Below are 12,035 nucleotides of genomic sequence, written 5' to 3'. Positions count from 1 at the left end.
AGTACTGTACAGTGACTACAGCACCGTAGAGTACATTATAATAGTGAGTGAAACATGAGGAGAATGCATTTCTCCTCATAATTATGCATTTCTGTGTAGTACCCATGATGTAATTCCGTTACAGTAATTCCGTTACCAGGTGTAAATCCACTTCACTTACTGTAGTTTTATAACCAAAAGAGATTTTTCAAAGTCAAGATGCCATGTCATAGCTGACTCCCCAGTTTTTCTGCAGACATCTTAATCTTAATTCGGAGCGGATATTTAACAGTTTTTGGAAGAATCTGGTCACAAAAACCTGAGGGAGATTTCACCATAATTCCTTTAAAGTTTCCATCTGCACAGTTCTTTCAATAAACTCCTTTTTGTAAAATTTACAGTGGAAATTGTTAAAAGTAGTCCTTGTGCATATACACTGGACAAAAATACAAACGCAAATGTGAAGTGTTGGTCCACATGAGCCGAAATAAAATATCCCAGAAATGTTCCATTCACACAAAATACTTATTTTTCTCAACCGTCCTCAAAACCGCAGACCACGTGTATGGCGCCGTGTGGGCGAGCGGCTTACTGATGTCAACGTTGTGAACAAAGTGTCCCATGGTGGTGGTGGGGTTATGGTATGGGTAGGCATAAACTATGGACAACAAACACAATTACATTTTATCAATGGCAATTTGAATGCACAGAAATCCTGTAACGAGATCCTGAGGCTCATTGTGAAGCCCATTTATTTTTTTAAGGTATCTGTGACCAACAGATGAATATCTGTATTCCCTGTCATGTGAAATCCATAGATTAGGGCCTAATGAATTCATTTTAATTGACTGATTTCCTCATATGAATTGTAACTCAGTAAAATCTTTGAAATTGTTGCATTTATATGTTTGTTCAGTATAGTTGTATCGCTTGTTCAACTTTAAAATCAATGTTTTTTGTCTGGCATACATTTTAAAGTGAACAAAAAAAAAGATTCAAAGCGTAATTCTGTTACTGTGGAATTCAGTGGAGGTTGGTGCCATTTAAGATTCGGGAGGACAATATATATTTTTTTAGCATTATGGCTTTATTTCTATTACAGCATATTGGATGACTGTTATTCATATTCCATTAACCCAGCTCAATGTAATGTCAATAGATTTAGGCTACTACATTTTCCCTATACCCATCATGAGGTTGCTACAACGTAGCCTATGAATTAAAGTTTACAACGTAGGGGCACAGGTCAAGAGAATTTTTTTTTAATCAAGGTGACAGACAGTGACACATTCAATACCGTTTTACACACTCTTGCCTGCATTTTGCTGTTCTAGAGTGTAATCATTAGTCCAAATCGTTGCTCATTCAGGTATGTTTATCCCCATTTTGTTTCGTTTACTTCTGTTTAAGAAGCATTTGTCAACACAATTGGCAGAACGAATACACCCTTGATCATCCGCAAACACAGTTCACTTTCATAGCAGCCACATACAAACAGCATGATCACCTTGCTCCTTGTATAATTCCTTCTCGAATCTACGTGCTAACCTTTTCCCTTCACTTGTGGACTTCAGTGCACAACACAACAGCTGTCTGTGACCAGGCAAAAAAACTTTTCCAAGCCAAACCTTCATACCATAACCTCTACACACAGCCTACATCGTTGTCACCACATTAGCTAACGTCAGTCAACATAGCGACTAAAACTAATGTGTTAGTAAGCCCGCTACAATCATGCAGTATAGCAGTTTAGCAGTTTAGCAGTTAAACCGGCAAGGCCAAGTTGACAATAAATTAATATAACCAAAAGCTTACCTTGACCTGCAGTGTTGGATAGCCATAGCTAACATAGTATCCCTCTCTGTTTGAGCTGGTGTTTGAGTAGGCTAAACTAGCTAGCTGCATTCGTTAGCTAAGTAAGTGAAAAGAAATACAACAAAATATAGCTAGCTTTCTCTCTCACTTCTCCTTCATTTTTCAAGAAATTAATTTGTTAAAAACTGTTCAACTATTGTCTTTCTCTTTGAGTTAGCTACTCACCACATTTTATGCACTGACGTGCTAGCAAGTTGTAGCTTGTGCTTTCAGTACTAGATTCATTCTCTGATCCTTTGATTGGGTGGACAACATGACAGTTCATGCTGCAAGAGCTCCAATAGATTGGAGGACGTCCTCTGGAAGTTGGAATAATTACTGTGTAAGTCTATGGAAAGGGGTGAGAACCATGAGCCTCCTAGGTTTTATATTGAAGTCAATGTACCCCGTAGGAGGACAGAAACTCTCTGTCCTCCAGCTACACCATGGTGCTGCCCTAGAGAGTGCTATTGAGGCTACTGTCGAACTTCATTGCAAAACAGTGTGTTTTAATAAATTATTTGGCGACGTGAATATATTTAGTATAGTTTTATCCCCCCAAAATGTTTTTAATGTTCGTCCTACCCTTCCTCCGCTGAGGAGCCACCACTGGTGAAATTACCTGTACTCTACAGGAATAAACATGAGAGGACAGAGTGTGTAGTTCTCGTGTAAAGTGGAAAGGATTATCCTAATATGATTACCAAGGCACCATCTTTGTTAACAAATCATTACATTACATTAGCTAAATACTATACCGTTCTGCCAATCAGGGCCCCGCGACTTCACTGGAAACTCCAGTTAGCTGAGCAGAGCAGAATTGATTCTTCACAGTGTGTTAAACCATATCACTACACCAGCCAGGTTTGGAATATACAACTGCCCTTGTAGTCTCCTCCAAATGTAATATATACTCTATAATCAGAGCTAATCCAGCATTTTCTAGGGTCTGGTTCCAGTCAGATTAACACAGAGAGAGAGAAAGAGAAGAGAGATTATAGTAGATTGTGGTTGCGTTGAATTTGTTCTGGAATTACATCCGCATATGGTCCAGGTGAGGCGGAATTTAATTTGCCACATACAGACAAATACCAAAAACCTAGCCTGGTTCCAGGTCTGTTTCTGCCGTCTTGCCAACTCCTATGGTTATTGGCGTAAGAATGACCATATGAGTTGGCAAGACAGCACAAATAGATCTGGGTCCAGGCTACTAAGAACAGGAGGCTGATGAGAATCCAGGCCTAGCAGTCAATCGAGGTAAACAACCTTGGAAAGAGAAGAGTCATAATATTTTAGCATAGCGGGGTGGTTGGATACACTTATCCCTCATCCCTAAATCCTTTAATCTTTCAATCTATCCTCCTATCCAACTAATATCCTCTAGGGCCGGGACGACACCAGTATCTCGATACTCATTAGTATCATGGCAAGAAAACAAAACACAAAGCGGATTTAACTTCTTTAGGAAAACACCAGTAATGTTGCAAACATCATGTTGTCATACAGAGTCACATGTATTTAATTTCCAAGCTATAGCTCACAATATGTTAAATACAGCAGGTTTTTAAAGGACCAAAGAGTTAGATCTGCTTTGTGTTTACATTTTTGCCATGGAAAAAATATCGTCCCAGCCCGAATATCCTCCCATCCAGCTTGAATTATTAATCTCTCTAGCCACCTCTGTCCAACCACAAATCCAATCTCTCGACCTGTCACCCCTCTGCCCGTTAATTTATCCATCTAGGCATCCATCCATCCCCTTTACATCTCTCCATCCCCCACTCAGCCCAGTAGAGGCCCTGTGGATCAACAGTGTGAGGCCCACTCTGCCCCCCCTCTTCACGGGCTGCCGTCCAGCTTCTGTCCTGGGCCCAGCTGAGCTCTCCAGCCCTCCCTTCCTCCCTCGAGCCACACTGACTGTACTGCGGGGCTAAACTAATCAGCATGTGAGGCTTTAGCCATTAGACATTAGCCACTTTGATGTGATGCCCCTGGCCTCTGCTTCCGCCACAGGGAGGAGTAATGGTGCTTAAAAAGGAGGCCAAGCTACTGGGCTGGGCTGCTACTGGGCAGAGGGGTGGGGGTGTGCATGTGAGGGAAGGTGCAGCCAGCGAATGGCTTAGGAGAGAGGTTGTGTGTGTGTGTGTGTCCCAGAAATGTTTCTTCGTTTCAAGGAGAATTGAGGGAGAGAAGAGGGAACATGTAGTGGGTTCTAACTAGTCCCCAATCTTCAGGCAGGTCCAGTGTTGATGCTAACACTAATGTCAATACTGAAGCTAAATCCCACTAGTTTGGCATAAAGCAGAGAACAGCAATGAAACGGATCCAAGATGGATGATTAAGGACGTTAGTTCTAATCTTTATTAATCTGTCCGTTTGGCTCTGCCTCACACTGAAACATCTGGCTCAGAGGCCCTGGAGGAGAGAACATGGTAGTAAACAGTCAACCTAGTCACCTATCCAGTGGAATACCCTGGTACTGGAGGTCATGGGAGTCACACTTGACTTGGGAAGGTACAGTACCTATAGCAAGCAGCAAATGTCAATCAAATGTGGCTAAGCTCTTCTCATAAAGAACTAAGACAAGTAAGGCTTTGATACTGTGTAGCACAGACAGGCACACAATACAGCAGTACCTAGAGGCATTCAAAGGAGTAGGTACTGTCTGGCTGCTCCTTTAAACCCTTGAGAGTCATGTTGAATTATAAGCATAATATTGTTTTCATTTCCAGCCTCTTGGAGTGTGCCTGCTACTCAACTGTCAGTGTGTGGGTCTCTATACATGCCTATACAGCAGCTGACAGTGCAATCAGAGGAATTCTATTACTTTTATTTGACCCTGCTGGTCATCTATGAACATTTTAACATCTTGGCCATGTTCTGTTATAATCTCCACCCGGCACAGCCAGAAGAGGGCTGGCCACGCCTCATAGCCTGGTTCCTCTCTCGGTTTCATCCTAGGTTCTGGCCTTTCTAGGGAGTTTTTCCTAGCCACCGTGCTTCTACACCTGCATTGCTTGCTGTTTGGGGTTTTAGGCTGGGTTTCTGTACAGAACTTTGTGACATCAGCTGATGTAAGAAGGGCTTTATAAATACATTTGATTGATATTCTGGAGATGTGCCGTTTGCTTTGCCTCGAGGCATCTGCAGGCCAGGCGCTCCTCACTAAGGAATGGAGCTCAATCACGTTTAGGATTGTGTATGCTCCAAAACAGACCCCCAGGCTGTCTATATATCTACACTATATACAGTATTTAGGGTTGAACTTGACAACATGCACCACAGTCCTAATATGTACACAGTAGTACATATAATTTGATATCTACAATAAGCAGTACTTCATTATTTCAATAATGTCTATGAGGCCGTGTTTTTTTCTTGACCAGGATTTCTGTTGGTATGGAAGTCACAACAACCAGCCTACACAGACAGGGACTCCTAACTCCAGTTGAACAGGATTTCTGTTGGTATGGAAGTCACAACAACCAGCCTACACAGACAGGGACTCCTAAATCCAGTTGGATTTGGCTGGTGTGGAGGAAACCCATGACTTTCTGCTTATCTCCCAAAGAAACTAAGGTCACTAAACTGTTCAGGCAGTTTACACACTCACGTACAGACTCATTGAGAATATATATACGAACATGTATTTAGGCTATGTCCAGATAAGGGCTGGGTTGTGCTGTAGAATACGAGTGACTGTATCAACTAGTGGGCTTTACTCCAAACCCCTGAACTGGGAGCCCAGCCACTTTCGACTGTGTCCATTATTCTGCAAGCCCAAACCCAATAACCCATGTAGACATAACCACATCGTCATATCTAAAGCTCATAGGCCTAACCATAAGGACAGAGGCTCCACAGTGAGAGAGATAATGGTGACTCAGTCTACAGAGTCAAATACATTACAATTATTTATTAGGGAATGGGGTTGAACACGGTTATATGGGTTCAACAGCATTATTTGGGTTCTACCAGATACTTAATAAACTAACACTCCATCCAAAGTGACATACACCACTGTTTACATGGCTGGCTTCTAGCTAAACAAATATTAGCGTTATTTCCCTTCCAAATAGGTCACTGGTACATAAACCAGTCCCAAGCTCCTCATGTTGTAGAGATTACACTAAAAACACTGCATTCTGACAAAGGATGCTGTTGCACTTTCAGATGATCAGAAATCATATTATAATGTGGTGGCAGGTGTCTGTGAGATTAGGACAGAAGGTATTTTTTCCTTTCACATGGATGCGCGAACGCACACACACTGGAAGAGAGGGGGTAAAGAAAAACCTTCCCGACCTATTTCTCTGGATGATAAAATGACAGCACTGTTGCTAGGAGAGAGGACCTGAGCCACTGCATAGGATACACACGTGTAGTGTTCCAATAAAGATCAGCCACAGGAAAGACCATTGCAGCCTATTTGAAAAGCAAACCTGCCATTTGTAAACCAATGTTCAAAAACCAAAATCCATACATAGTCAAAATAGTGACAAGCTTTAAAAGCACCTAACCCAGGTTATTTCAGAGGAAAATAGTAATTCAGGTTTTTCTTTCATTCATTCAGTTAGTATAGCTTAGTCTATGACTAAAGAAACATTGTTTAGAATATATCCTAAGTATTATGCTTGATCTATCAAGGTGAAACCCAAATGCATACCTTCCAAACTGAAATCCAGTAGGACATACTCGTAAACGGTGTCGGTTTTGATCTCTACTTGGGGTCTCTTCAGAGTGGAGTAGATCTTCCCGGGGCTGCTGTCCTCCGGGTCTTCCAGTTTCCTCAATCCGCAGCCCATAGTGCTGTGGTGGGATATCCAGCTCAAACTGCCCGGGCACGGTGACGGGAAGAGCCCGCTCCGCTATACAAACCGTTTTGCTACTGCTATGAAGTTAACGGGATTACTCCATCCACGGAGACGCTATTATTCCGTTTGAGTGCCGCCGGATAATCACAGTTATTTTTTTTGGGGGGGGAGGGGTGCAATTGTACAGTGAGAATATTATTTTTCTGTAAAAACTTATTTTGCAACGAAACGTGCGTCTGGAGCGTGCAGCTCTCGTTCCCTCTTGGAAAAAAACTAACGGAAAAAGTTACATTTGACAACTCCTCCACCTCTGCGCGAGCGGCTACTTTGTTGCAAACGTCGATGAATTGTCAACAAATCCACTTTTGGTTTTATTTTCACCGATAAAACGATATCACTTGCAGCTTATCACCAGCACCAAATCATCTAAACGAGAGTGGTTTCAGTAAAGCCGAATAAAACGTCTGTGAGTGATTTAGAAAAGCCAAAGCAGCTTGCAGGAGACAGAAAAAATGGGAGGACCGAAGGAGAGGAGGTGATTTGGGCAGCAACAACATCCACTAATGTCTAACTGAGGAAGTTGTAGTCTAGCTCTATTTTTATGATATTCTGTCACACTTCATGTAGTTTAGGTCATAGATCATATAACATTGTTCAACCTCTATAGTTTAGGTTTGTGCTGTTTAGTGCAAAGAAAATACACTGTTACCCTACTACTACTGCAGGGCAGGGTAACCTTTTCAGGTTATATGGAGTTGCTTATATAATTAGACCATACTTTTGTATGAATTTAATACCCCAGTAACATTAGATCATATTGAGGGCATTGGTATAATTCAAAGCCACCAGAGACTGCTATATTCTCTGTAAAGTTGAAATAGTTACTGTAAGTAATTGGAGTTACAAAGTGAATGGCAGGATGTGTGACCAAGGTGTGTACCACTCCACCTGTTCAAAGGTTCATGGAGCAGATAGTTTCATTCACCTGTCATTTCCATTACCAACACTTTCTCTAAGTCAGTGACCGAAGTCCAAGGTCCATCTCTATAGTTATGGCCTGCCCATAACTCATATCTGCCTGACTAAGACACAGGCATGTTGACATGTGCACGGTCAATCTATCACCCATCTTTTCACTACTTGAATGAATTGGAGGTCCATTATGACTTCATTGAAACGATCTATGACAGAGAGGTTATTCAGAGTGGTGGGCATGTTGTCCATTGTCCATCTCAATTGAAGCTGTTTTGCCAATAGATACAGATTTCTATTTGATTGTTAAATTTTACTATATCTCTATCCCCAGACAAGGGAACTGGTGACAATTAGTAATATACATTTGAACCAAATGAACTGAAATGAAGTCTATTTTGTGTGTCTGTGTGTGTTATAGCTCTCTCTTTCTCTCTTACACACACACCGCCAAAGAACCCATTTTGCAATCAACAAACTTCCAACTTAATGTGATCACCAGATAATGTCTAACAGAATTAGACTCAAAACGCTGTGTCTCCACAGGTTGTCCCTGAGGGGGGGTTATGGATTGGCCAGGATGGCATATGTCACCACGGCCCAACGGCCCACCCCCTGTCCCAGGCTACCAGTGAGGGCTAATGGAACCCAGGTGGTGGAGAGCGTCAGGGTGTGTGTGTGTGTGGGTGGGTGTGTGTGTGTCATCTGACCCGCTCTACTGTGTTTGTCCACTCTTTGGATGACACCTCCGAGGGGTGACTTCAGCAGCCCCCCTTTGCCCCTTGCTGTCCTGTACCTCTGACCCCATCACTCAGTGCCTGCCTATCCCAACACCACCCATATCCTCTGCCTATCCCAACACCCCCCATATCCTCTGCCTATCCCAACACCCCCATATCCTCTGCCTATCCCAACACCACCCATATCCTCTGCCTATCCCAACACCCCCCATATCCTCTGCCTATCCCAACACCCCCATATCCTCTGCCTATCCCAACACCCCCATATCCTCTGCCTATCCCAACACCCCCATATCCTCTGCCTATCCCAACACCCCCCATATCCTCTGCCTATCCCAACACCCCCATATCCTCTGCCTATCCCAACACCCCCATATCCTCTGCCTATCCCAACACCCCCATATCCTCTGCCTATCCCAACACCCCCATATCCTCTGCCTATCCCAACACCCCCCATATCCTCTGCATATCCCAACACCCCCATATCCTCTTCCTATCCCAACAGCCCCCATATCCTCTGCCTATCCCAACACCCCCATATCCTCTGCCTATCCCAACACCCCCATATCCTCTGCATATCCCAACACCCCCCATATCCCCTGCCTATCCCAACACCCCCCATATCCTCTGCCTATCCCAACACCCCCCATATCCTCTTCCTATCCCAACACCTCCCATATCCTCTGCCTATTCCAACACCCCCCATGTCCCCTGCCTACAATAACACCCTCCATGTCCCCTGCCTGCCTCAACACCCCCCATATCCCCTGCCTATCCCACACCTCCCATATCCCCTGCCTATCCCAACACCCCCCATATCCCCTGCCTATCCCAACACCCCCCATATCCTCTGCCTATCCCAACACCCCCCATGTCCCCTGCCTATCCCATCACCCCCCATATCCTCTGCCTGCCCTCCTAGTCTGTTTCCACTGTGGACCATTAAAAACACAGACCCAGACAGCAGACCGCCTCTCAAACACTCCCATTAACCCTTTCATTGGTGATAAATAGACACACAACTCCACGCCCACACAGACACTGGAAATTAAGAACATAAAATACTGTTTGTCTCATTCTCAAATTTGACATTTTACTCATTCTCATCCAGTCCTACAAACTCCCACAGAGACACAAATAAGAATACATCATACATCCATGAGGAAGTTAAGCCTACCCTACATTCTAAGAATGAATCAGACACGTGTTGACTCCATGTCTCACACACTCACACACGTGAGTGGACACTGTGTGTGTGTGTGTGTGTGTGTGTGTGTGTGTGTGTGTGTGTGTGTGTGTGTGTGTGTGTGTGTGTGTGTGTGTGTGTTGATTGAGGAATGCTCACTGGGATCATTGAAGCAGCTGAGGCCGAGCCAGTATGACAGCTGTAGGTCCTTATTGGGTAAACCACCAACACCAGGTGTTGACTGGTTCACGCTGATCATACTTGGATCAACATCTATACACTTCTGATTGCTGCATCTGTCACGTTAGAATGCGCCTCCAGGAAAATAATGACTTTTATCCTGTAATGTCTTGACCTGGTGATTCTGTAAGTCTTCTGATTTCATTGCAGTCACAGGCTAGAAAAAAAGGAAACCTTGATTAAGATGGTGCATGTAGTTATTGTTTTGTAGCATATTTAGAGCTCTTGGTAAGACTTTGCTTTGACTTGACTATCAACACTGAAAACATGAAAGCGTGTCACAGCTGAAGATTATTATCCTTGTACAGTCACTTTGTCACAATGAACAGAAGGGAGGAAAGAAAAGAAGGAAAGGAAGGAAGGAAGTCTCCAAATGGACGGAATAAGAGAATGAAAGCTATGAAAAAACTGCAGAAATCCTTGAACATATGAGAGAATGTGGATGATTCATTTCTGAAACAGCCAAATAGAAAGGCTGCTTCTGTCAACCAAACACCTGCTGAGCTTGACTGACCAGAACAGAGAAGAAGAAGAAGAGATAATAGTTTACACCCCATACACAGTCACAAAGAATGAAACGACTCATGGATAAGTATAGAATAGTATATGGAATTGCTAGCTATTCGTCCTGGAAACAGTAGCCAGTATGATTTTGTATAAGCCGGTGACAGCATCAATACTTGGGCCGAAACAGTCCAGCCAGCTCCCTGGCTAGCCTGGGCAGTAGTCGTTCAAATACGTCTCAGTCAAAGGATTTCCACACCACATGCTATATGTGTTTGTGGTCTGGAGGAATGTTCAAAAATAGCCTCTGTGTAAAAAGACTGACAACTGTCTGTGTCCAAAATAGCACCCTATTCCCTATACAGTGCCCTACTTTTGACCAGAGCCCTGTGGCCCTGGTCAAAAGTAGTGCACGACATAGGGAATAGGGTGCCATTTGGGATGAAGACTGGGACTCTCAGACAGGAAACCACTGTCATTCTAGAGCCCCACCCAGTCCAGAGCAGAGGACAGTGGGAAGGAAACCCTTCTTTAAACACTGGGAAGGAAGGACACTATATGACCTAAACCATACAGTGGGGGGGGGGGAGTATTTGATCCCCTGCTGATTTTGTACGTTTGCCCACTGACAAAGAAAGGATCAGTCTATAATTTTAATGGTAGGTTTATTTGAGCAGTGAGAGACAGAATAACAACAAACAATATCCAGAAAAACGCATATCAAAAATTTTATAAATTAATTTGCATTTTAATGAGGGAAATAAGTATTTGACCCCCTCTCAATCAGAAAGATTTCTGGCTCCCAGGTGTCTTTTATACAGGTAACAAGCTGAGATTAGGAGCACACTCTTAAAGGGAGTGCTCCTAACCACAGCTTGTTACCTGTAAAAAAGACACCTGTCCACAGAAGCAATCAATCAATCAGATTCCAAACTCTCCACCATGGCCAAGACCAAAGAGCTCTCCAAGGATGTCAGGGACAAGATTGTAGACCTATACAAGGCTGGAATGGGCTACAAGACCATCGCCAAGCAGCTTGGTGAGAAGGTGACAACAGTTGGTGCGATTATTCGCAAAAGGAAAAAACACAAAAGAACTGTCAATATACCTCGGCCTGGGGCTCCATGCAAGATCTCACCTCGTGGGGTTGCAATGATCATGAGAACGGTGAGGAATCAGCCCAGAACTATACAGGAGGATCTTGTCAATGATCTCAAGGCAGCTGGGACCATAGTCACCAAGAAAACAATTGGTAACACACTACGCCGTGAAGGACTGAAATCCTGGAGCGCCCGCAAGGTCCCCCTGCTCAAGAATACATATACATGCCCGTCTGAAGTTTGCCAATGAACATCTGAATAATTCAGAGGACAACTGGTGAAAGTGTTGAGGTCAGATGAGACCAAAATGGAGCTCTTTGGCATCAACTCAACTCGCCGTGTTTGGAGGAGGAGGAATGCTGCCTATGACCCCAAGAACACCATCTCCACCGTCAAACATGGAGGTGGAAACATTATGCTTTGGGGGTGTGTTTCTGCTAAGGGGACAGGACAACTTCACCGCATCAAAGGGACGATGGACGGGGCCATGTACCGTCAAATCTTGGGTGAGAACCTCCTTCCCTCAGACAGGGCATTGAAAATGGGTCGTGGATGGGTATTCTAGCATGACAATGACCCAAAACACACGGCCAAGGCAACAAAGGAGTGGCTCAAGAGAAGCACATTAAGGTCCTGGAGTGGCCTA

The 12,035-nt window shown here is 43.8% G+C and overlaps 1 protein-coding gene across 1 annotated transcript in view; it reads right to left on the bottom strand.

The window, feature by feature from the left end:
- The window catches only part of LOC115160903 (raftlin-2), a 32,036-nt gene extending 24,889 nt beyond the window's left edge, over positions 1–7,147 (bottom strand). The window contains exon 1 of the mRNA XM_029711419.1: positions 6,500–7,147. Within this exon, the coding sequence (XP_029567279.1) occupies positions 6,500–6,638 (139 nt within the window). The 5' untranslated portion in view covers positions 6,639–7,147. The remainder of the gene's footprint in view (positions 1–6,499) is intronic.
- Positions 7,148–12,035: the final 4,888 nt, after the last annotated feature.

This window comes from Salmo trutta, chromosome 24, assembly GCF_901001165.1.
Source record: "Salmo trutta chromosome 24, fSalTru1.1, whole genome shotgun sequence".
Lineage (NCBI taxonomy): Eukaryota > Metazoa > Chordata > Actinopteri > Salmoniformes > Salmonidae > Salmo > Salmo trutta.
Note: the sequence above shows the minus strand (reverse complement) of the source record. Positions and strands in the feature narration are given on the sequence as shown.